The sequence below is a fragment of the Carlito syrichta genome, unplaced genomic scaffold (genome assembly GCF_000164805.1).
Source record: "Carlito syrichta isolate Samal-C Ts95f unplaced genomic scaffold, Tarsius_syrichta-2.0.1 Scaffold258506, whole genome shotgun sequence".
Classification (NCBI taxonomy): domain Eukaryota; kingdom Metazoa; phylum Chordata; class Mammalia; order Primates; family Tarsiidae; genus Carlito; species Carlito syrichta.
This window is the reverse complement of record NW_007202602.1, coordinates 259,383-286,303: the sequence shown is the minus strand read 5'-3', so window position 1 is coordinate 286,303 and position 26,921 is coordinate 259,383. Positions and strand designations below refer to the sequence as shown.

The following is a 26,921-nucleotide window of genomic DNA, read 5'->3' as shown; positions in this document are numbered from 1 at the left end:
AAATTATACTTCTTGGTTGAAAATATTGTGTGGCATATGTTACTCCTCACCCCAGACATGCTTCATAGCTAAACAAGCGGATGCTTGTGACGAACATGCCAGCTGACAGCACAGGCAGGAGATGAACCCAAGTACTGATGTCCTGGTCTAGAGCTCTTTTTGGTAAAATGGTGGCAAAGGGTGACTATTTTTACAAAGTTCAAAGAATCATTTTAAATACTGTTTTTTTTAACAATAAAATTAATTACAAAATAAAAAACATCAGATATAATTTCCCTGACTGTTTAAAGGTTATGTCAAGGGTCCCAGGCTAGCTTTCCCAGGGATTAGTTTCTATGCAGTGCAAGGTAAAAAAAGGAAAAGGACCATGGCATCACAGAGAGTGACAGCTGGGAGCATAATGATGAGGCAGAACTCTGGAATCTGACGGTCTCTTTCTGATTTCTGTCTCTACCACATACTAGCTATGGGACTGCTAGCTAGTTGCCGATCCAAGCCTTAGTTCTCTCATCAGAAAAGGAGAGAAAATAACAATGAGAGGCATAATAATAGTAGCTGCACCGTGGCTGGAATAGGTGGCATTCATTCTAAAGGAACATGGGGTGGGAAGTGAACAAAAGGCACTGAAGACACTACGAGCCAAGGGAAGAAAGTGTTTTGGGACAAAAGGTGAGAACTATGCATGTTTTTGCATTTGTTATAGTAAAACACAGAGAAGCTGCATGGGAACATAGGGAAGACGTGGCACGTAGCAAGGAGAAAGAAATAGCTGCGAATTTGGAATTTGGAAGACAGAAGGTATTGGCAAGTGATTTCTACAAGAGCATCTGTGAGGGCAAATGATGCAGGGTTGGCCAAGGGAGATTTGAACTGGTGAACACTTTAATGGAGGCCTCAGCTGAGCTGGGATGGTCCTTAAGAGTGGTCACCGTTGATGCAAGAGGAACTGGACTTCTGTAACCCAACTCGAGTAATCTTGGATGCAAGCTATTGCCAAGAAGTGGGTGTAACCTTGGGGAATCAACTGCCTTTGGCTGAGAGCAATTCCTGGAGACAGAGGCAGGCTACGTTACATTTCTGGGATGTAATGACCCAATGCAATGTAATTATTTGTGTGGCCATTATCAGCCCTTTTCTTTTTCTTTCATAACATACTGGAATGGAGGGGCAGAATAGGAACTAGAAATGATACAGATTGGAGAAGAGGACCCATAAGATTGCATCAGTAGTAAAACTTCAATTGTGTAATGTGTGAGGGTTGCTGGACAGAATCCTTCTGAACTTATTTTTCCTTTTTCTGTAAATAGTTAAGAAAAAGACATGATAAATCATCTTGAAAAGGAAAAATAAGTCTCAAAAAGGTCATTTGAAATATCTAGTAAAAAAGAGTGAGATAGGTAACTGTTCGGGACTGTGGGAGCGGTGGCAAGGAGAGGAGAGTCCAAAGTTCACTTGAGGGAGAATTGATCTCATAACCTAATGCATGATTTCAAATACATACTTTTAAATTCGATAATTTCATTATCAGGGTCAGTTTTTATTCCTCAAGTTGTGAATGACAAGCTATTCCTCCTCTTACTGTGAATTACTGTGAGAACCAGCGTTTTTTAATGTAATTTCTCTAGCCCCACAGTGTTATATGCGTGTGCAATGTAATGACTTTGTATAAAAATCTGCTTTAAAACAGTTGTGAATGAATGAGAGTTGAAAACACAGATGGTGTTTCTTGGTAGTTCTCTAAGCAAATGGCTTTTTAGACAGAATCAATTGACTAGCCATTCCACTGGATTATCAAAATCAGGAGGTGAGTAGGATTGTGCAGTCCAGATGTGACTTTCAGGCTCCAAAGAGTGCCTGTAGGAAGTAAATAATTGTTTTAGGGAGAATTTTACAAGGTAAGAAATGGTTTGTTTTTCAACAATATTGAAGTAAAACAGAAGGGATCCAGCCAAGGGTTAGTGAAAACAAAAAAAATTAAATGATGGAGTGTAAAAAGAATACAAACTTGGCTTTTAGGAAAGGATTTCTAGGGCAATATATGAAATACAGATCGCTTTATTTTTCGGATCTATGACACTAAATTATTTTTAAATTCCTAATGTCTTAGACATTTCTACACAAAATGCGCCATCTTTTACTTTAGGACTTTCCTATCTCAGTCAAGGTTTTGGGGGTTCTGGGGTAACTAAAATGATTATGGCAAACAGGCTTATAACATGTGTGATTGATTTGAGAATACCACTCTGGCATTCTTAGAATTGAAACAGTTTGATGCCTTAAGCTCAACTCAGAAGATTTCTACAGGTTCAGATCAAAGTCTGTCTTTGCAATTTCCCAAAGCCTCATCATGTCTGATACTCCTGGTATCAAAATATACCCTCAAATGTTCACCACTATTTCATATATGTAGACTTCATATACATAGTTCATTTTAGAAGATCTCAGTTGAGAAAGTCCAGGCAGGCGGAATGAGGCTTTGGGAAATTGTAGGAGTCTTGAAGATCCCCATTCATGGGGTACCCTGTGTGATCTGAAGACATTTTCACAACCACCCTGTGATAAGCACTGAGCCTGCTGCTCCACATCATACCTCACCTTTTGAAGTGTGTATAAGCCACACTAAACATGGACTTCAATAAATTAAGAGCCTTCCCTTAGCCATAAATGACAGAACCAGAACTTGAATCCAGATTTTGCTTTAGGATTATAATTCCAGTCCCTTTCTTCCCTATAGGAAGAACTTCTCTTTCTGATCTCAAGAATCTCCTGAATCTCTCATGTTCAAATTTGAATTGAATTTGAATTTAAAACTACTATTTATTTGCCTGTACCTTAATGTATCACATCCTTTCCTTTCAAATAGAAGACAGGTGGTTGTCAGTATTTCCAGTTAGATGGTATTCAGTTCAGTCTTGAGTGGATCCGTTGGTGTCCTGGAAATTAATAACAAAAACTGACATTTCTAGGGTGCTGACACCTGACCCCATATTCTGTTGCACCTCTCTGTGGATTATCTCTTTAAACCTCACAACCAAAGCATAAAGTCGGTGCTCCATGTTACGGGTGAGGAAACCAAGAAATAGAGAGCTTGAATAATTTACTAAGACCAATGATCTATTATTGCATAACAGTTGTCTATTACTGCATAAAACACTACACCCAAAACATAGCAACGTACAACAATTGTTGACTTGTCAACAACTTCTGAGGATCAGGACTCAAAGAGCAATTCAATGAGGTGGTTCTGGCTGGCAGCCTCAAGCTATCTCATGAAGTTCCTTGCAGTCTCTCTGATTTCTTGCCACATGGTCCCCTCCACAGGTTTGCCAGCATGTCCTCAAGACACAACACCTGGCTTCCCCCACAGTGAGTGAACTAAGAGAGAGAAAGAGAGAGAGAGAGAGATCCAGCAATATTTTAAAACCTAATTTGGAAAGTGGCATGTCATTATATCGGCCACATTCTACTGGTCACCAGACCAATTCTGGTAAAATGTGCAAAGGAAGTTCACAGGGATGTGACTCTCAATGAGGTGGAATCATCAGCAGTTGATCCTGGCTATGACCCTCCATAGCAGGGGCAGACCTGGCTAATGAACTTGGACTCTTAACCCAATATGTTGAGAATAACCCCAAAACACAAATTTGTGAATGTTAGCACTTTTCAAAAAGTTGCCCTTCATGGAGTTTGTGGTTATTTGCGAATACCATTCTGTGAACACCTGAAAATGTGAAGGAGACATGAATATTTAGCAAGGGTGAAAGACACTTAGCTTCTGAAAGTTCCAGATTATATGCAGGTCACTGGGGTAAAGAGGTGGTAAAAAGAGGCTGAATGAGAACTCATTTCAGTCAAACTCTTTCACGTCATCCCATTATCTGCACTATTAGATTTGTCCCCTTTTCCTCCTCAACAGATCTTTCATTCCTGTCAAGTACCATATTGAGAAATATCTAGGGAAGGTTTTATTTTTTTAAATTTGGAGCTTCAAAAAAATCTTCACTTTAGATTTCCTATAGGTCACATCTACTGCTAACGTTTTAAAGAATGCTGTAAATGTTTTCAAATACCGAAGTGCCCTGTTCAGGGAGCTAAGTAATTTGGTGAGGGAATTTCTACTTGGAAAATCTTTGTGCATCAGTGTCTGATATAAATTCAATTGTCAGCAAGCTGTACCAGAGCAGATTTCTTGTCATATCTGGCCAGAGAGCAAAGATTTATTGAAAATGCTTGATGGTATCGGTCTCTGAGCTGCTTTACATAAACATAGCAGTACAGTGAATGCTTTGAGTGGAGGCTTCTGTGTATGTGTGTGTGTGTGTTCAGTGCATGTGTCTGTTTCTAGTTTTCAAAACTGACATCTAGGTGAAAAATACCAAAAAATACTTTAATATCTAGTGTTTTGGTCAACTTGCTTTAGGATGATTATTTTTGTTATAAGTAAATGTAGACTTCTGTGCCGTTTCAGAAGTGAATTGTGGATCAAAATGCTTCAGGAACAAAACTTAAGAATATTGACTATTCTATTTAATGTCAGGAAAGAAAATAAGAGCATTTTGAGATGCAGAAACAGACAACAGATTTATTAACTTTTAAATAGCTTTTATTATTTGCAGACCTTTTGTAATTAGGACAGTTCCAAAATGCAAAACTATTAGAAAGTAAAATTTCTTTCTTCCATAATGAAAGACTTAGAAATTGGATGTAAGTTTAGACTATGAGTTCTCTCAGTTCTGTAACTTAAAGATTTGTAGATTACCAAAATGTTTATGTTTCTCTATCTAAATTTATTTGGCTCAGAACCAGAAAATACTTTGGGAAATCTTTTTCTAAATGTATTGTAAAACAATGTTTAATAATGTTATGGCTTTTATTACAGTAATGATGATAAAGAATACAGTATGCACAATTTGTGGAGTAGATACTGTCTGTATCTAATAGAGACTATCATTGTCACATTTATTTCTATGTAAAAATTTTCAATACAGGAAATACTTTGCAACTTAGAAATCAACTTTAATGACCATTCCATGATCCCATTTGATCAGTAGGATGGGTGAAATAATTAAATTAACTACCTCGAGTCTGGGAATTTGAGTTGTATGAAAACAGAACAGACTTTATGCGTTTGTATAGTTCATATTTTCACATGTGTTTAAGGCTATTATTATTATTATGATTATTTATTGCTATAGTAGCATTACACCCCCGGAGATTCAAATAATATACCAGACCACTTAAAATGCCTCCATTTGTTTAAAATGACAGAGCTCTAAATATTACTTAGAGAAAATTATTATTATTATGTCACTTGAAATATATGAAGTTTCTCTAGCAGTATACTAGAAAAGACACAAAGACAACAAAATTATAACCTCTTTCTTTAAGGAATTTTTAATCATTTGGCTGGTATCTGGCTTGAATTTCTGATTCTTTACTGTTCATGTCCTTTACATATTTTTCTTTTTTCTGGAATCTGTGTGTTTGTATATCTGCAAGTTACTCTTTACAAAACATCTTTACTGAAAGAATGTGCCACATACCCTTTATTCTAAAACCTTCATTTGTCTTCCCCAAAATAATTTAGAAAAACTTTGTATCCCCTCATATATTTGCAATTTAGCACTTAAAATATTTTATTATAAGTTAATTACTTGTAAAACATGAACCTTTTCTGATATAGCATTCTTTTAAATGAACTGGAAAGCCTAAGTATGCCATAGTATTTGAAATCCATCATCATCCTTTTACAAAAGGTGTGGGAAGCTCCTCTTGAACAGAGGAGAGTTTACATCACTCATTCTTCTTCTTGAACTAGTATCTGCAATTGTCTTTCTCCACAGAATAACATACAACCATGACCTGCTTTTGTGTTTTGAGGGTCTTTTATTGATCCTCTATCTTACTTCTTTTCAGCAAAAAAATTGTATAGACCAAAATTTTATTTTATGTTTTTATTTTTCATGATCGTAAGTCTTTTTTTTCCTAGCATAAGTCTTTAATTGCTGATTTTCCTTTCTCTGGATTTTGTTAACATTGCAATTAGTGTTTTTGCATAACTGTATATAAGGACTTTATAGGATTTTTTCATGTAATGGCATAAATGTATCCATGTATAAATTTTACTTGCATAAATTCTATTCTAATTTGTTTTGAAATTGATCTGAATACTGAGAAATTTTGTTTGCATTTATGTATTAGTGTTGCAACAGTGAGTTTTTTTAGTAATCATTCAATGATTTGAGCTCTTTCAAAATTACATGCCAAAATCACACTGTAGCCTCTCATCCTAAGTTCTTTTTAATAATCTTCCAACTAAAAACCAAATGAGGGTCTCCTCCAATTATGCTGTAAATACAAGTTTTAGAAGCCACCTATCTTGCACACATGTTTGTTAGGCTATCAAGTTATATGCTTTCTTATTTTCTAAGAGATGCCCCAATAAAAAGCTGTACCAAGGCTTTTCAAATAATTATAAAATAGAACTGCACTTTCTTTTCTTTTAGAGTTACATTGTTCAAAAATACATAATAGCAAGACCAGGTTGCCTTTTCATTTTGTTGATTGTTTCCTTTGCTGTGCAGAAGTTTTTTTTTTTACTTTGATGTCATCCCATTTCTTAATTTTTGTTTCAGTAGCTTGAAACTTCAAAAAAATTCATGGTAAAGGGCCAAGGTTCAGCAGCTTTTTTTTCCTAAGTTGTCTTTTAGGAGTTATACTCTAGATCTTAGCATGGGTCTTTTGTTCACTTTAAGTTAATCTTTGTGTATGTTATAAGATAAAGATCCAATTTCATTCTTTTGCATGTGAAAATTTAGTTTTCCCAGCACAGTTTCTTGACAAGATTATCCGTCCCCCGTGGTGTCCTCTTGCGGCTCTTGTCAGAAATAAGTTGTCCACATATGTTTGGATTTATTTCTGGGATCTCTATTCTGTTTCATGCGTCTGTTTATATTTCAGTACTATACTGTTCCAGTTTTGTGATATAATTTTTTTTTAAATTTTAAAGATGTGGGGTACAATTCAGGATTAGGTCTACAAGTGGTCATCATACAGGTAAAGTTTGGGCCTCCCTTTAGTCCCTATTTTGCCTGGTTTGAGATCTGGTACCCTATTGATGTTGTGTCCCCAGTGCCACCCTCACCCTGATAGTATCCCGCTACTTCCAATCCCCTTCTTAAATATTATGTAATCGCTCAAGTTCTGCTTATGAATGAGAATATGTGGTACTCAGTTCTTTGTTTCTGTGGTAGATAACTGAGTATGATAGACTCTAAATCCATCCAAGTTGCTGTGAAGTCCATATATTTGTCTTCTTTATGGCTGCATATTATTCCATTGCATATATATACCACATTATTTTTATCCAGTCCTGTTTCAATGGACAGTACAGTTGGTTCCATGTTTTTGCAATTGCGAACAGTGTTGCAATCAACATGTGTGTGCAGATATCTGTTTTGTTGAATGATTTGAGTTCCTCCTGGTATATTCCCGTTAGGGAGATTGCTGGATTATATGGAAGGTCAATTTCTAGGTCTTTTCAGAAATCGCCATACTGTTTTCCAAAGAGTATGCATTAGTTTGCATTCCCGCCATCAGTGTTTAAGAGTTCCCTTTTTTCCGCGTCCTTGTCCAGCGTCTGTTGTTGTTTGTTTTATTAGTGATAACCATTCTTACTGGGGTTAGGTGGTAACTCATTTGGGGTTTGATTTGCATTTCTCTGATGATGAGTGAGGCTGAGCACTTTTTCATGTGTCTGTTGGCTGCTCATATGTCTTCTTTTGAGGGGTGTCTATTCATGTCTTTTGCCCACTTTTTAATGGGGCTGTTTGGTTTTTTTTTCTTTCAACGTGTTTGTGTTCCTTGTAGATCCCGGATGTTAGGCCTTTGTCAGATATACAGTTGGCAAATATTTTGCTCCCATTCTGTGGGCTGCCTCCCCGCTTTCTTGATGGTTTCTTTTGCTTTGCAGAAGTTTTTCAGTTTGATGAGGTCTGTCATATCTCTTATGGCATGGGCACTTGGGGCTTTGATCAGGAATTGGTTGCCGGTTCCAATTTCCATAAAGGTATCTCCTGCATTTTCTAAGGTTCTTATAGTTTGCGGTTTTACATTTAGGTCTTTCATCTATTTAGAGTTAATTTTTGTCTATGTTAATAGATAGGGGTCTTGTTTCAATCTTCTGCATGTCATCAGCCAGTTTTCCAGCACCATTTACTGAATAGGTACTCCTCTCCCCAGTGGTTGTTGGTGGAGGCTTTGTCAAAGATGAGCTGGTTGAGAAATTGAGGCTTTGCTTCTGGAATCTCTATCCTGTTCCATTGGCCTTTATGCCTGTTCTTGTTTCAATACCAGTCTGTTTTGTTTATTGTAAATATATAGTAAAGTTTGAAGTCTGGAATTGTGATGCCTCCTGCTTTTTTCTTTTGCTAAGGAGTGTTTTGGCTATTCATAGTCATTTGTGTTTCCATATGAATTTCTGTATTGCAATTTCCAGGTCTGAGAAGAATGATGTTGGTCATTTAATGGATATTGCATTGAACCTGTAGATATCCTTTGGTAGAATGGACATCATAACAATGTTGATTCTTCCTTTCCATAAGCATGGAATAGTTTTCCACTTGTTTACGTCTTCTTGGATTTCTTTGAGCAGTGTTTTGTAGTTTTCATTGTAAAGTTCTTTCACATCTCTGGTTAGGAAGATGCTGAGGTATTTCATTTTTTGTGTGTGTGACTACTGTGAATGAGATTGTACTTTTTATTTGGTTCTCTGCCTGCCTGTTGTTGGTGTATAAGAATGAGACTGTCTTTTGCACATTTATTTTGTATCCCAAGACTTTGCCAAAGTCCTTTATCAGAGAAAGCGGATTTTTGACAGTTTCTCTTGTGGTTTTGAGGTATAGGATCATATCATCAGCAAAGAGGGATAACTTAACTTTCTCTTTTCCCATTTGGATACCCCTGATTTCCTTCTCTTGTCTAATTGTTCTAGCTAGGACTTCCAACACAATGTGGAACAAGAGGAGTTAGAGTGGACAGCCTTGTCTTGTTCCGGTTTTCAGGGGAAATGGTTCCAGTTTCTGTTCGTTTAGTAATATGCTGGCTGTTTATCACAGATGGTGCTTACTATTTTGAGGTGTGTTCCTTCTATGCCTAGGTGTTTGAGGGTTTTTATCAGGAAGGAATGCTGAATTTTATCAAAAGCTTTTTCTACATCTAAAAATATAATCACGTGGCTCCTGTTTTTACATCTGTTGATGTATTTAATGACATTTACGGTCTTGTGGATGTTGAACCAGCCCTGCATCCTGGGGAGGAAGCCTACTTGGTCATGGTGGATGATTTATGAGATGTGATGCTGAATCCAATTTGCTAGAATCTTGTTGATAATTTTTGCATCTGTGTTCATTAGGGATATTGGCCTGCAGTTCTCTTTTTTTGTTGAATATTTACCCTGTTTGGGTATCAGTGTGATTTTAGCTTCATAAAATGATTTGGGGGAGAATTCTATCTTTCTCAATTGCCTGGAATACTTTCAAAAGGGTTGGTACAGCTCCTCCTTGTACATTTTACAGAATTCCACCGGATAACTGTCTGGTCCAGGGCTTTTTTTTTTTTTTGAAGGCAGTTTTCTTATGAGGGAGTCAATTTCCTGGGTTATGACTGGTCTGTTTAGTGTCTCAGTGTCTTCTTGTTTCAACCTTGGGCAGTTGTATTGTACCAGAAGGTCCTCCATTTCATTTAGGTTATCAGGTTTGTTTCCACAGATGTGTGCATAGTAATCGCTGATAATCTTCTGTTTTTCTTTGGGGTTGGTTATGATTTGATCTTTTGCATTTCTGATTAAGTTTATCTGGGCTTTTCTCTCTTTTTCTTTGTCCTTCTGGCTAGGGGCCTTTAATCTTGTTAATTCTTTCAAAGAAGCAGTTTTTGTTTCATTGATTTTTTTCTGTGACATTTTTGTCTTCTATGTCCAATATTTGGGCTTTTACTTTGGTGTCCTGGATTCTTCTGCTAAAATTAGGGCTTTGGTGGTCTTGTCTTTCCAGCTACCGTAGGTGATTTGTGATATAGTTTTGTTTTTTTTTTAGATTGTCAAGCTTGACTAGGACCTTTAATTTTTTTTAATTGTTTTTTGTTTATTTTAAAGATGTGGGGTACAATTCAGGGTTCGGTATACAAATGTTCATTATGCATGTACCCTCCTTGATGAGCTATGCCCAATTTTAATCAGGAAGTGCGATGCCACCTATTTTGTTTTGCTTTCTTAGTGTTGCTTTAGATATCCAGGTTTTCTTTTTTTTTTTTTTTTGGAGATGGAGTCTTACTCTATCACCCTGCTGGGCTCAGGCCATCCTTCCACCTCATCCTTCAAAGTGGCCGGAACTACAGGCGTGCACTACCACGTCCGGCTAATTATTTATTTATTTAGTGTAGAGATGAGGTCTCACCAAGTTACCCAGGCTGTTCTTGAACCTATAGGCTCAAGCAGTTCTCTCACTTCGGCCTCCCAGAGTGCTGGGATTACAGTCTCAAGCCACTGCGTCTGGCCAATATCCAGGTTTTATTGTTGTTCCATACAAATTTTAGGATTTTTTTTCTAATTTGTCATTGGAATTTTGATAAGGATTGTATCCAATCAGTATATATCAGTATTATATATATATGGAGAATGAGAGAGAGAGGATGAAACACTGGTTAGCACAGGTGGAAGAGGGAAAGGATATGGGGAAATGTAGATCAAGGATGCAAAATAGCAGATATGTAGAATGAACAGGACTGACATCTACTGTTCAACATGAAAAGTAAAGTTAATAAAATTGATTGTATTGGTTTTCTTTTAAAATAAGTAGATGTCATCTGCTCTTGTCACAGAAAGGAGCCACGTGAGATGATAGAGGTTACTCTGCTTCACTATAGTAACCATTGTGCTATCTCTCTATATACATATTTTGCTGGGTGTCTATATATATCCCATTACATCATGTTATGAGAGTCAAATATACACAATAAAATTTATTATTTTTTTTAAATGTCATTAATATCATCACACTACACCCCACTGCGAGAAATCGTGATAGAACAAACCCAATAAAACTCCACAATTACTTCCTGGAAAATAAAGATTGAATTAGAAAAATTGAAATGCTTCTCATAATGTACCTTCACTAAAGCAATTTTTGATTAAATGTTTTTATTTTATTAAGTGATTTTTAAAATTCAATTTATGGGAAATACCCACCATTTAACCTACTTAGCAGAGTCACTCTTCATTGCCAAACCAGTCAATTAAAACTCTTTACCTGAAAAAGGCTGACTTCATTTATTAGTTCAAACAAGCACGATCATACGAATTCAAGAAATAATATAAATACACTGAAAAATAAGTTCTGCAATACGATTTTAAAAGCTAGTTTTCTGGAAACAGCTTTATAAATTTAAAGTTCTGTATATTTGAGATAATTAATCTGCATTTTAAACTAGGAAATGTAAAAAAAACTTTATGTGTTTCTCACTGATTTACAATAGTTCGATGTATTGCACTTCCATAATTATAAGTTATTTATGAAATGAAGAATATGATAAAAAGAAAAGTTTTTCTCTGGTAAATGTGCATGTCTACATGTATAAGTCAAACTCCAGTGATTTCCGTTAGTATGCAACTAAATAAAAATCACAAATAGCAGAAATCAATTTCATTAATTTCAGAACAGTAGTGTAATGCTGAAACTGGTTATTCCAGTATCTGACTTAAATTTTATTGTTTTGGTAATTAGATATAGGGAATACTATACATTCTATAAGCCGACATAAAATAAAGGTTGGCTTAAAATTGCAATAAATATTTCACAATGTGATATAATTGAATAGCTGTTGAGTAACGGAACTGAATACTATCTTAAACCTAGACGATATTGTGTAAGTTTTTTTATCTGTGGGTTTCAGCCAGGGTAACTAAAAAAATATTGGTATTCCTGAAAATCATTTTATTTCATTTAAAAATAATCTGTTGCTCACCTGCACTGCTTTGGTGAGATGAATGTATTTTCTACTTGAAGACAAATTCTAAGAATGATTATTGAGAATTCACCTTTTTTCTCTCTCTCTCTAGACTGTCACGCAACAGCAATATGTTCTTTGACAGAATTAATGCAAAATTCCCGACACTTTTCAGCCCACCGTATACAAATGTTCAATATATGAACAATCTAACATTTTTAATGTCATGGTTCTTCCTTAGAAGAAGACCTAAATAAATAAATAAAATGTTAAAGTGGTTGTGTGGTAACTTGATTAATTGTTTGTTTGGAGCCCTGGAATGTCTTTAACCGCAGGGTAATGAAACATAACGAGATGCTTGAGAAGTAATCTGTCTTTTCTAAGGTAAAAGAGAGGTTGGTGGAAAGAGGTGAGTAAAGAAACCTAGTTGATACTGTGAAGAGTGTGTGTGGATTTAAGGATCTAAAATTCTAGCCATTTCCTTTTTGTTTGCTGGGTAGAGCCACAAGATTCAAAAAACCCATTGATGTCTTTCTTTTGCAGCTGTCGTGAATGCCATTCCTGTGCCAACCCTAGAAAGTGCCCAGTACCCTGGAATCCTCCCGTCTCCCACCTGTGGATATCCCCACCCGCAGTTCACGCTCCGGCCTGTGCCGTTTCCAACACTGTCAGTGGACCGAGGTTTTGGAGCAGGAAGAAGTCAGTGTAATGCATTTTCTTTTACTTTTTAATAAGAACAAGTGAAGAATAGCAAAGACACCAATGTGTAGCATTTTGACCTTTTCATCCCTGGGAGAGATGGATTTACCTGTGACCTTGGTACTGAATTTCCATTTCTAACATAGTCCTTCGGATTCAAGCCCATATGCTTGCAGGCTAATTCTCCAGGGGGCTTTCCACAGCATACTTCCCTGCCAATATAGGGGGACGTGGTGGTGAACAACAATGAAGTGTTTCCATAAAGCAGTGATGTGGTGGGTACTTGAAAGTAACATGTCCTGTTAACCAGACAGTTAATAATCAAGTGATGTCTTCCAACATATTCTTATTTAGTATCTGTTGGTCACAGCTCATCAATTCTTGATGAACCAACACTTTCATGAGTGCATAGATCTTTAATCAGTTAAGTGATACCTTTCCAGGTTTAAAAATTAATTATTGGGAAAAAAAGATTTTCAGAGAATTATTTCACGTATTTGAAGAAAAGTAGGAATGGAAGGAGACTCTCAAGCTATTATATACACCCTGGCGATTTCTCCTGTGCCATTTGACTTTTTTTCTTTGAGCACAGCATTTTTAAATCGATTTTATGGCTTTCATCTCTTAGTTAAGAACAGGTGACTCAGCAGCTCATGTGAGATAGGATGTTTTGTAATAGATATGATGGTAGCAGTAATAAAATATATTTGTGAGCTAAGGTATATTTTTCCAACCCAATGGGGACAGCTCTAAGAAATCATAAATTGTCTAGCTGTAGCAAGGTTAGAATTAAAAGGCATCAAAGATCTGCCAAGGGAGAATTAGATTTATTTTCCTGTTTCTCACTGCACATCGTATCCACAGAATAGAGTTGTGTGCAAAATCTTGAGGAAGAATAGTCCCTCAAACTACATTGAAGGGAATTAAATGAGAAAGATGCAGAAAGTCTAACAAGCAAAAATTTCCAAATCCCAACACAACTAAAAATGTGATTCCAGTCAAATAATTAAAAATGCACAAGTCCCTTCTACGCTTTTGAAATGAACTTTTCCCAACACAAAGGAGAAGATTTTACCCTTAGTTTTGTATTCCTCTCATTGGTTTGCTGTCTACTATATTCTTTTGATTTCATCTGTATTCCTGACTTTAAAAGGAAGCATGAAAAGGATGTGAAGAATGACCTTTATTTTATCTGATCCCTCTGTCACGACTAATACAGTCCAGAGTTGATTACTTTTTTAATATAATTAACTATCTTTACTCATGGTGTGCTTCTCATTTCCTTTCATTTTGTAAAGGCATAATCACCTCCTGAAAATGTTTTCATTGAGGTCCAACATTCCATCTTTCTCTTTTTTTCTCTTGAGTTGATGAAGCAGGTGAAACTTTCTCTTGTTGAATCATGGGGGACATGATTCGAAAATTTAAAGTTCAATGAAAACAAATAAAGGAAACTAGCGAGTATAATATTTGTCTTTATATGTGGTTAAAAGATAGATATTTACTCTGATATATAACTCTGGTGCCTTTGAGAGTGAGGGTTCTGTGTGTACATGGGAGCTGAAGTCTATGGGAAAGATCAGCACTTGTTGCTCAGTTTTGTTGTGAACCTCAAATACCTCTAAAAAATAAGGTCTCGTAGAAATTAACAAATTAGACTGGGGGCGGGGGCTCATGTCTGTCATCCCAGCACTTTGGGAGCCAAAGCAGGAATATTGCTTGAGCCCAGGAGTTCAAGACCAACTTGGACAATGTAGTGAGACCTTGTCTCTACACAAAAATCAGAAAAATAGCTGGGCATGATGTTATGTGCCTGTTGTCACATCTACTTGGGAGGCTGAGGACCAAGGATTGCTTGAATCCAGGAGGTTAAGACCGTGGTGAGCCATAACCATGAGACTGCAATCCAGCCTGGGTGACAAAGTAAGATCCTAACTAAAAATAATAATAATAATAATAAATTAATGAAAACATTTAGTCATTTTGTTTCTGGTAGATACTTTTGTTTTGATGATTTTTTAAAGTAATGATCATAATATAAAGGTAATTATATGATTGTGATATAATATAAACATAAAATATATAATAAAGCTATCATATAAATTTATATAAATAAAAGATTCTTAACAAAACGCTCAGTAATTTTTGAACTTTATTGGAAATCACAAAACAGTACATTCTACTTCTGACCAAGATTTTGAGATTTTTAAAATACGTATTCAGTCATTCATCAAGTGTTTTTTGAAGAAAGCTGTGTGAAATGCAAAAGGAATAGGATCTAATATGTGCTGCAAGTGATTGCTTTAAAAAGAAAAAATAAATAAGCACCCTCTTTTCTAGGAAACTAAAAATTCTCTAAATCACTGTCAGAAACAGTTAACTTCTAGCCATCTAGTATTGGTTTCTAAATGCCTTAGAGAACACTAAACATCTCTATTCTTTCTCAAGTGGAAAACATTTCATGACTCTAGGTAGAGACATCTTATTAGTCACCTTGAGAAATAGAGAAAGGCTCACGTAGGAAAAGAAAAGAAGTTGACTTTGCCAAGCCTGGAGATGCTCCTTCCTCCAAAGTTATCTGAAAGACCTTTAAGTTTTAAAATAAGTGAGTCCTTTTCTGCTTCAGGGACACCAATAAGGCGTCAGTTTGGAATTAAAACCACACTGAGATATCACCCAACTGCAGTCAGGATGGCCATCATCAATAACTCAAAAAACAAAGCATGCTAGAAAGGATGTGGGGAAAAGGGAACACTGTTGGTGGGACTGTAAACTAGTACAACCTCCGTGAAAAAGTTTAACAATTCCTAAAAGATCTAAAACTTTACCTTCCTTATGACCCAGCGATCCCCCTTCTGGGAGTACGCCCAGAGAACTTCAAATCATTCTATACAAAAGATACTTGCACACTCATGATTATCGTAGCATCATTCACAATAGCAAAAACACAGAACCCACCATGCTACCCATCAAAAATGAACTGGATTTAAAAAGTGTGGTACACTTACACAATGGAATCATTGCACAGCCATAAAGAAAGACAAAAGTATGGACTTTGCAGCAACTTGGATGGATTTAGAGTCTTTACTACTCAGTGATCTGTCACAGAAGCAAAGAACTGAGTATGACATGTTCTTATTCAACAGTGGACCCTGAATATGTGTCATAATACTATAAGAAAGGGATTGACAGTAGTGGGAAACTGCCAGAGGAGAGTGTGGAGTGCACTTACCTTTAATAAGGGTACCTGATCTCAAACCGGGTGAAGTAGGGACCAAAGGGATGTCAAAACTTTATCTGTACAATGACCACTGGTATACCTAATTCTGAATTGCACCCCACATCTTTAAAATAAAATAAAACATTTTTAAAAGAAATAAAATGAGTCATTAAAGTCCTGCCCAAAGTTCTCCTGCCTTCTGAAGGTACACATGAACCTGAATCCCTCGCTGACCGTAAGAAAGGAAAGATACAGCAAGTGACTTTTATATTACCCACATTTTCTGGCCTATATAAAGATTTACGTAGTTGTGGTGGACATATATTTCTCTTTTTACTAAGTAACTGCGGTTCTGCTCTTAGCCTCAATAGGCAAATTAGCTGTTGCTGGGAAACAGTTGCATTTGAAAATTTCAACCAGCAGGTAGTGGTGGAGCTCATGTCTACAAATCGCTACAGAATTGTGCCCGTGTTTTCCCCTTTGGAACAGGGAGGTGGCGGAGTAGGTTCAGCGATTTCCACTCTTCCTCTTGGCTCTCACACTGTCTTAGCTACTGGAAAGATCCATCTACTTCATACATGCTATGGATCTGCCCCAGTTCCTCCTTAAATTGGAAATCAACTAACAAACAGAACTTGACCTAAATAAAATCAGAAGTGCAAGCGAGCGCATGGGTTATTCTCCGCATCTTTGCAAAACTCTACACTGTGAGGAACTGGGACGACTCAGAAATGTTGCAGGACACCATTCTTCTGAGATGAATGTGTGCATTGGGTTTCCAGAGCTGTTCACGTCTCGAAGTCTTTGCTTAGAGTTACTGGCATGCTGTATTTCTCTACAATATTGCAGTTTTAGATAGAAAAAAAATCCTTATTTCCATCTTTGCCATATTTTTGCCAGTTACTCATTAGAAATTATTTATGCGTATTGACATTAATTATTATGAAGTGCCTTGAGATTCGACTCTTCTGTAATTGTGCACTATTTGTACAATGACTTCTGATTAGTTCATCATTGGAAAACGCACTTGTCAGCACGTATTTGGTTCTCACTCTACACTCTGAGTCACAGGGATGCATGCACATTGTGGGGAAAAAAGGTTGTCTTTGCTGTCAGAGCACTTAGCACAGCTAAATGTCGTGTCGCAGAGCCAGTTGGTTTCATATAGGTCAAATGGGCTCATCTGAAATGAGAGCATTTCGCTGGTGGAGTAGCTGCTATTGTGTTTGTCTAAAGGTTTTTTTTTTCCTGCTGTAAATGTCAACCAGTTCTGAAAAGCTTTATTTTGCTACACTTAGAATGTAAGAGTTATGAATTATCTATGGAAACCTTATGCCTGTCCATTTGTATTCATTTTTGAACCCAGTGAAACAACCCCTTATGGGTTAGAGATTTCTTCAGTTCTAAGGTCGGGCCCTCCCACTGTCACCCAGGGAATCAGGTGCTGTTCTTTTCTCCCTGTGTGAGACTAAGGATAGATTTCACTCAAGGGCTGGCCCATCTGTATCAAGCTAACTTTACTCTCCTCAACTTCAAACGCCACAGCATGGTGTTTTCAACAGGGATTATGGTGGCCAGTTGGAATTCTGGGAATGGAGGGTGAGGCATGCAGCCAATCTGTGTTTTTAGCGATGCTGATAAGGAAGATGCCTTTAAAGAGAGTAGGATTGGGAGTGGACCCTAAATCTCAGCGACATCATCAGAATTCATGTGAAATAGGAAGTTTTTCAAAACGGGTTGGATTCCAAGAGACTAAAAATTGTATGTCAGTTTTATCAAACATGTGATTACTGTAATATTTTAATGTAGATTTATTTTCTTTCATAAACGCAGAAGAGATAGAAAAGGCAAAAAAATGAAGGAGAGAACAAAGAAAGGGAAGTAAGCCATCACAAACACATTATTGTTTCTTTAATGGCAAAAGTTTTTAAAATATAATGTAAGTTAAATGCAATTCATCTTCCCTAGACAGAATTACCTGGGGCAGATTTCTAAGGAAAATTGTGAAATTTCTTTCCCTGGATGGATATTTTTCATGTGATGCTATGGACCCTTGAATAAAAGCCAGTCCATTGGAGATAAAAAGGGAACAGAGAGAGACAGTCTCGGGACCCTCATATGTGAAACACAGGGCAACAGGGAGTCCTTTACTATAGGAAGGACTCCCAAGTATTTTAAATTCCCCAGAATTTCCCTCATGACATTTTAAACCCCTTGTGATGAATAATTTTCTTCATTCCAAGGATTACCTGGAAAGCACTTTCTGAAAGAGCCTGTTTTTTCCCTTCTAAGCTATTTCAGAAACCTAACACTTCACACCTATCCTTTGAGATCCATGGCTTGATAAAAGTGGTGGCTTGATTAAGGCAGACCTTCTTACAGGAACAAAGAGTGAGTACAGGACTTGTGCCAGCTCTCTTGGATTGGTGGCACAAAGGTGCCCAAGATTGGGTATTGGCTAAATAATCAACTCTGATTTGAACCATTGACCATTGGTCTTTTCTTCATTAGCCTAAATACAAGTCCAAAGCAAAACCTGTTTAGTCTGCATTGTCTCTAAAGCTACAATCTCAATAATCTCATTATATAACCTTGAGCGAATACAAGCGAGCAAGTGTTTCTTCTCTCCCTTTTACAGTCGTATGCACTAGGAAGCGTCTCACAGCACCTACCAGAAGCTTCCATACCATGGGCTTGTAGCTGAGAACCGACATCACCAAGGATTTGTCTTAATGGTTTCCTTGCTGCCCTTCACCTTAACTTTGAGACTGTGCATTCATTTGCCCTTCTCCTTCTTCTTTGATAAGATTTTCTAGACTGGAAATAAGGCATTCCTGTTCAAACTCCTCTTGAGTCTGAATCCTCGCCAGTTTTTTGCCTTGATGGCATGTCCCTTGTGTGAAGACGTCTTGATCAAGAGTGTGCCTGATTGTGTCTCTGGTTGCCATATGGTTGCACCCTTGTATCTTCCCACCTTTATCTCTGAATGGAAAAAACCTGGAGGCTGGTCAATGATCCAGAAAACCTCTAACCCCTTCTGGAGAAAGAATCATGAGGACAGATAACCTCTGAAGACACATTTCACTCTGTACAACCCTAATGTTATGCCTATGCCCTTTGTATCTTTACTGTCTATCAGATTTATCAGATTCCCCTCCTGCCCTTTGCTCACCTCACTGAGTTCCCAGAGAGCAGTCTCCAAAGTATCTCACTAGTTATCTTGAAATATTTGCTGGTTAACAATTCTCTTTCAAAGATAAGATATGATCTTCTATCACGGTGTTTTTCCCCAAGGTACTCAACAGAACTTTCTTAAGAAATAATTCACCACCAATATCCTTATTGTATTAACACTTACACCTACTCTGCAACTTGTTTCACTTGTGATTTAACCTGGACCTGTTGACTTTGAAAATGAATGAATAATTTAATTTCAGTCACAGTCTTTTTAGCAAGAGAAGCTGCCTTGAAAATATTTTAGTCTGACTCAGTTGTGTTCTCTGGGGGAGAAAATGATGTCTTTCCATATACAAAGCTGTCCAAATGCCCATAGGCTGGCACGGTAACGATGCAGAACCTCTTCGACTCTAATAATCTGCCTGCAAATTACAAGGTTTACTACCTGAGAGGAAAAACTGCAATTCTGCATTCAGGCAACTTGTGCCAGCACAGTCATCTCTCATATAACGTTCTAGCTAGATGTGCCTCTATTTTGTTATGGAAGATGATGATTGTGGTTATTATTTGCGTCATTTTATTAGCCATGCCTCTGAGCACCCTGTAAGTGTGATTTGTTTGACAGTTGACATGGCATGTTTAAATCACAGAAAAATTGGCATATTGGCTGGTAGATAATAACGCAGCTGTAACAGCGTTTGGTACATTGAATTTCACTGACATCGCTACTTATGAACAGAGAAATAACTTCTTTTTTTTTTGCATTTTCACTTTTGATTAGAGGGCCCATGTCAGGCAATATAGTCAATGCTGGATGTGTTTTACAACTCTTCCTCAAAGATAAGTCTCTGTCCTGCAGGATCTATTTCTACCGTTTGGAAAGAATATGCTATTCCATTCCATAAATGTATGAGAGTAGAGGAATGAGAATATTCACAACTTGGAGAAGAGATTGGCCAGACGCTGTCTTATCTCTCTGAACCGATCCAGGGGCCCTCCAGGGACTTGGGGAAAACAAACTCTGTCCTGGAATAACGAATGGTTTTTCCTTCCTCCACAGCAGCAGCGAGTGAAGGACCAACCACCCAACAACCGCCCATGCTGCCGCCATCTCAGCCTGAGCATTCCAGCAGCGAGGAGGCCCCAAGCAGAACCATCCCCACGGCCTGCGTTCGACCGACTCACCCGCTCCGCAGCTTTGCTAACCCTCTGCTACCTCCGCCCATGAGTGCAATAGAACCGAAAGTCCCTTACACACCACTTTTGTCTCAGCCAGGTAAAAGGATCCCTGTGTCCACATTGAAAGTCATTGTTTAATGACTGGCAGCTCTATTTAAGTGCAAGAGGACATCTGAGAAGGCCTGGATGTAACAGACCTTCTCCGTGTTGATGATGTGTCCAGGGTGCTCATTCTTGTTACTGCAGCTCTTGTATCGCAGCTTTTAATTTTCTGCCTTACGAGCAACTGACTGGTTTGGTTGTGGGTTCTTTTTATTCCTTTGGAAAGCTGTCCATGAATCCTGGATGCCAGTCCATCGTTTTTAGTATGTGCTGTAAGTAAGTCTGCTAGGGAATACTGGAAACATTTCTGGTTTTCTGATTCTTCGTTCTGCCACATGAATCCTAGGATTTAAAGCTAGACTCCAAGCTAGACTTAGCGTTACAGAAATTGCAAAAGCACTTCTTAGAGAAATACACAATTCTGCTTTTTTGACTTTCAATAATCATCTCCTAGGAGTTCTTACTTATTTCAGACTATTAGGATCAGAAAGGAGTGTCAGAACCAACTTTGAGTCCAACTTCTTAATTTTAGGATTGAAGAAACAAAATTCAAATAAAAAGAAAGTCGCATATCTATGATGCCTTTCTAAGAAAACCAAAGGGCAGGGATGAGAATTAGTGCCCTGGCTCATAATGCAGTGCTAATTTTATTACTTCAGCTAGTATCTGAAGGGGCTGTGCCGGAAATTCTTTTGTGTTCGTTAGGGATTGGGGAGGGAGGGAGAAAAGGAAGGAGAGACACAGAGTCAGACTTAAAAGCAGAGAAAAGAAGCAGCAGTGGAAGGAGGAAGAGGAAGAGGAAGAGGAAGAAGAAACAGAATGAATGATAGGTCAATAGATGAGTAGACAAACAGAGGTAAAGAAATGCATAGTGCCATGGCTAGGTGCAGTGGCTCACGCCTATAATCCCAGCACTTTGGGAAACGGAGGTGAGAGGATTGCCTGAGCCCCCGGGTTTGTGACCAGCCTGGGCAACATGGAGCCCTCATCTCTAAAAAAAAAAACTAAACTAAAAGAAATGTGTAGTGCTTCAAAATCATTTGAAATACTAGAATGATTCTAAATAACCTCAATATATCAGGCATAAGATAGGAAAGTTTCATGGTCCCAGGTAACCAGAGGTGGCATCTTAAACCCAGGCAGCTGGGCTGGACTTATCTGCCTTGTGCAAACACACTGGAGGAATTCCCTGTTACTCAGATCCATGCCAACAGAAGTCTCCTTCATTGCATTGGAACACAAGCCTCATGATGACTGTAAACACTGGGGGGAAAAAAAGGAAGATTGCCTATGAAGTGTGAATATTAAGGATATGTCTTGTCCCTGGTGTCACAGTAGTTGACCTGTGTGCATCACCCCTGATGTTCTCAGCACTTGTGTGGTATGCGTTGTGAATGCTCAGCTCCCAGCCCCTGGGAATGAGTTACAGCACCGAGGCAGGGGTATTTCACTGCCTGGGGTGTATGCTGCACAAGGGGGTCTTCCCTGACACGTAGGCTCAGCACAACTCTGAGTTTCTGCCTGCAAAGCCCACACTAGGATCCACAGCAAGTTTGTAGTACCCCAACTCCTTCTCCAGCCTCACACACACACACACACACACACACACACACACACACACACACACACACACACATTACAGGGAGGATGTGCTACTTTGTGTCACCCCCAGACTACGAGGTCGCCGCTAATTGAGACAGACAATTGAAAGCAAAAGCATTCATCGAATGCAATTCCTGTGCCAAGAGTGTGCTGCCTGATGACTCCTGGTTGCACCCATGTGGCCATTGCAATCCCAACCAAGGAAAAGAATAGACCTTGGAGGACACTGGTATTCAGGACAGGTTAACTGCAATTGCTAACAATAGCTAGCCTTTAATGAATGTGTCTATAGGAGAGGCATGCTTCTGAAGAATTATAACATCTCATGAGATGCTCAAAACAACTTTTTGAGGCACCTGCTGGTCATAACCCTTTTTTATGGATAAGAAAACTGAGGCAGATAATTTAAGTAGCTTCCTGAAGTCTTCATAGCTAGTAAGCAGTGTTTGTTTTCCCTACTCTTTTTTGAGTTGAGATCTTTCTGAACTCAAATGTAGAAACTCATTTTGCTTCTTAGTTTATGTCTAACTTAATCAATGTCAAAAACAAAGAATAATAAGGAGAATATGAATTAAATTACTCCACAATTGATACAAAGAATATAAAGAGAAATATCTGAAATAGTCCTAAATTGAAGAATGCCATTGCCACAAAAATATTTCTTGCCACTCACATTTTAATGAGAAGAGCTAAGAAGCTTAACTTTTTTATACTAAAGAAGACAAATTTTGTGGCATTAAAAAAACTGAAGTGCCATTGTAGCACTTTATACTGTTAACTATTCTCTCTGCTTGTAAGTAAAAACTAGTAAAAAAGAAAAACTATGTTATGTGGAGAAAAACAACTGAGATGATATTCTGAAGGCTATTTTAAATGAAAACTTTGCTGCAGCAATGATGTTTAGTTTGGTACACAAGGTTTGGAAATCAGCCTATGCCCCGAAGCTCTACAATAACAAAATGATGAAAAAGAACTTGACGTTTAGAAGGAACATCTGAAAATGGACAGAAAAGAGAATTGGCCATTTTTTTTACTAGTTATTTTTTTCCTAATTACATTATTACCAAAGCTGCCATAAATAAAATCTGACACGATGTAGCATAAATGAGTTGATTATGTCCTTCAAAGGAGGGAAATAGAGTCCGTTGTGTTGTTTCTGTACCTATTCTACCAAATAATAGGCATATCTGAAGAACCACTCTCTGATCTAATGTCAAGCGGGCAAAATCTCATTTCCTTTTATTTTCAGTGCACATTGAAGAGCTTTCTTTTGTTTTACTACTGTTCTTGTTTTTATTTGAACTGGTTCTCGCAAGCTTTCTCTTCTTTCATGTTTTCCCATATCTCTGGCTTGAGTTTTGGGGTTGATTTTATATTTTTCACAGCTCCCTTTTAAATGCCACCCTCCTCAACTCAACTTGAGCCCTAGCCCACCCTCACTGTGGAAGTATTAAATGCCTTTCCCTTTCATGTTTCTCTACTGCTGTCTCCCTGTGATTTCTGTTCATTTCATAATGTCTTACCTCATGATTTTCAAATAAGTTATCCCTACATTGTTTCTGACATATGGTAAATAGCGTGCTTTTAAAAGGGGCTGATGTTTACTTTTCCTAATAGAAAAAGAAAATTAGCAGACTGACAAATGTATTAGCTGTGACATTAACTACATGCTTCTTAGCCTAAAAGATGAAATACTTAGAGCTTTCCACAAGTTTTAATTCTAAGAAAATCATTACTTTAGTCAAACTGATTGATGAAGCAAAGTCATTCTCTTGTCGGCTTTAAAAAAAATGCCTCACATAATTTTATTCTGGATTTCACAAGAAAGGGCTATGTAATTAGTAATGAATTTATCTTTACTTACTGCAATAATTACTTTAGAATATGGTAATGTGAGGCATTGCTCTAATTTTTAAGAATCCTACTAAATGAGAAACGTCTTCTACTTTGAAAGTTTAAAGATTAGGATCCATTTAAACGCTCTCTCCCCTTCTCATGTTCCCGTGTGTGGATTTTCATGTGCAGCATTAAAGGTGTGTGCCTTAGTTGACCTCCCAATAAGGCACGCAACATGATGTTTACAGCAGTTTCATATGAGTTGTAGGGTCACTCACAGGATGCACTAACGATTGCCATGGGTTTGCAGTATTTCTGTAGTGAGTGGTAATTAGAAAGCCATTCAGTTGTCATAATGACTGAAATTCTGTCTATCCAGAAACAGATTCATTCCCTCATTTTTTTTTTAAATTCCTCCTGCCATGTTAAAATTTTAACTTACTAGACTCGGGGGTATTTGTGGTGTTTCTTACAATTTCATCATCACCCTTATAAAAAAGTGATTACTTTTTCAATGCTTTATCTATAAACATGCGTAACTCTGTGTTTTTCCACATTTCATGAAGGCTGCAGTCATTACACTTTGCAAATCACAAATGTAGATATATAACAGTGATCTGGCTTAGTCCTCTTTCAGGCTAAAGAGAAAATGTTTGATAGAGTGTTGGGCTTATTGCATTATAGATCCGACATAAATTCTACAAAGGGCCAAGATAGGGTGTGTGTGTGTGTGTGTATGTGTGTGTGTGTGTGTGTGTGTGTGTGTGTTTCTTCACTAGTTAAAATTCCTTTTAGCTGTGAAATGATCAGCTGCACTTTAAATGAACCTTGGGTTAGAAGACCATTTGTCTTCTAGGGCTGCAATTCCAAAGGGAAAGAAAATGTGACCTCTTAGACAATGACTTTTATATCGTAGCACACTTTTATAACATTAGCCCCCTGGAGCTCATGCAACTTTATAGAGTTACATAAGTACTACATTTCCCTCCATTTACACATTGCGTTTCTGCACGTATATATTTATAAAAGCAAAAACCCAGAACATTCTGATCTTTTCCATCTCCGAGGGATCAATACGTCAGCGGACATGACAAGACCAAAGCTCACTTCATTGTACTGCGAAATTGAGTTTGATTTCCCCCCTGCAAATTGTGGCATGTGCTTCAATTTGTCTGAGGATTGAGGACAAGGAGTGGGTGGAGGTAGCTGACAGTGGACAGAAAAGGCATTTGATTTATACTTTATGGATATTTGGGCAATCATGTATTCCTGCTGTAACCTGATCTTTTTGGCAGGCCTTATTTCAGTAAATCCGCTGAAATAAACTGCCAATAAATTACTATAATACATTAATACAATTTCTTTCCCTGAGCCACTTGTAGACCACATTTGGGGATATTCATCAAGGATACCACATGCATGTTCCACTCCGCTAAATCAGCCACAGGCAGAGGTCATAGGAGATCAGCCATCCTTCAGCTGGTGACACAGGAGGGTCCTTTGTAAGGCCAGTCAGATCACATACATCACTGGCACAGCTAAGTAGGAGAGATGTGTTGATTTGGTATTATTAGGGCCAATACCTCCAATCAATTCTAGAGTAGAAATTTGCACTACTTCCAATTACATAAGTTTCAGCTCATGTGGAAGACATCTGTGCCTTTTTGCACATATCTCCTTGAAATGTTCCTGTCCTCACCCTGATCAATTTTTTTAATAGATGAAATTGATTCCATTGGATCGGGTTTGGTCATCCTTAATTATCCCTTGGTAAAATGTAATTAAGGCAGATTTGCTTTACGTATCACTAATATGTATGACTCTGGAATAGACTTGTTGTTTTAATACATTATTATTTCCTCTACTCTGATGATTTAGTACATAAGTGGGAAAAGAGCTCTGTGAATTTCCACAAAGAGAGGGAAACAATTTCTAGAGGGAGACTTTATGAGTAAGCCAAGTGACTGATGCCTCGTTTATCGCTGACAAAGCTGAGGTCTAAGAAGCTTATGCAGTTTGCCCAAGGTCAACAACGGAGCTATCAGCCAAATTTAAAGAATTCGGAGAAATATAGCATTGAAGACAAAGGATGCTGTTTAGTTTTCTTTGTGATGTTAACAGTTATTTTTAGGTTGACTTGTTTGCCCCCCTACAAGGGGTCTTCTGAAATCCTAATTATTAAATATCCTTTAGAAAGAATTATAGCAGCTAGGCTGAATCATTTAGCTTGAGTGTGCGAGTAAGCATTTTATTTCTTTATGTCATCACGAGATGGGGAAAAGTCATAGCATGTGTAGCAACCAGCCAGAGGACTCTGGCATAGCTGCCATCTGTCTTGATCTCACCTATCTGCTGATTATCCCTCTGCTGGGGTTAAAGAGGGAGCTGGGGTTTGGCATCTGTTGCCTTCAGCACCACTGATGGCCAGAGCTTTTGATATCAATTAAAAAATAAAGATGAGGCCAGGCTCAGTGACCCAGCCTGTCATCCCGCGCCTTGGAAGGCTGAGGTGAGTGGATGGCCTGAGCCCGCGGGTTCGAGACCCGCCTGGGCAACTTGGCAAGACCTCATTTCTACCATAATCAAAAATCAGCCGGGCGTGGTAGCACATGCCTGTAGTTCCGGCTACTCGGAAAGCTGAGGCGGAAGGATCGCCGGAGCCCAGCAGGTCGAGGCTGCGGTGGCCGGGAGCGGCCGCTGCACTCCAGTCTGGGCGACCGAGTGAGACTCCAACTCAAAATGAAATAAAATAAAATAAAAAATAAAGATGAGCATAAAGAAGTGTAAAATAAAAGTCAAAGCACATGGGACTGTGACTCAAATTGTGGGTCTGAGAATGTGCCCGTAGGTCAATGAGAATGAAAAATGAATGACCAGTATTTTTCAGAATTGCAAAATTGGGTTTTCTCTTAGTAGATGTAATCTACTTTCAGAACTTTATAACCTAACTCATGATTTTAGACACAGAAACCTAAAAGGTGAATTCCTGCTCTCCCAAGTAGAATAGGGTTCTAATGGCACGATCTGATTTAGGCCATGGATGACTTACACCTGAAATCCCAGACCAGGACTGATCACGATTGGTGTTAAATTCTCAGCCTGTGTC

At 37.9% G+C, this 26,921-nt stretch overlaps 1 protein-coding gene across 2 annotated transcripts in view; it reads left to right on the top strand.

Annotated features, from left to right (window-relative positions):
- The window catches only part of LOC103253953 (netrin receptor DCC-like), a 53,935-nt gene that overhangs the window by 6,202 nt on the left and 20,812 nt on the right, over positions 1-26,921 (top strand). The window contains exons 2-3 of one of the 2 annotated variants that reach the window (XM_021709590.1): positions 12,544-12,699; positions 20,160-20,372. In XM_021709590.1, the coding sequence (XP_021565265.1) occupies positions 12,544-12,699; positions 20,160-20,372 (369 nt within the window). Of the gene's footprint in view, positions 1-12,543; positions 12,706-20,156; positions 20,373-26,921 lie in introns of both variants that reach the window. The other variant, XM_008052153.2, reaches the window with a different exon arrangement.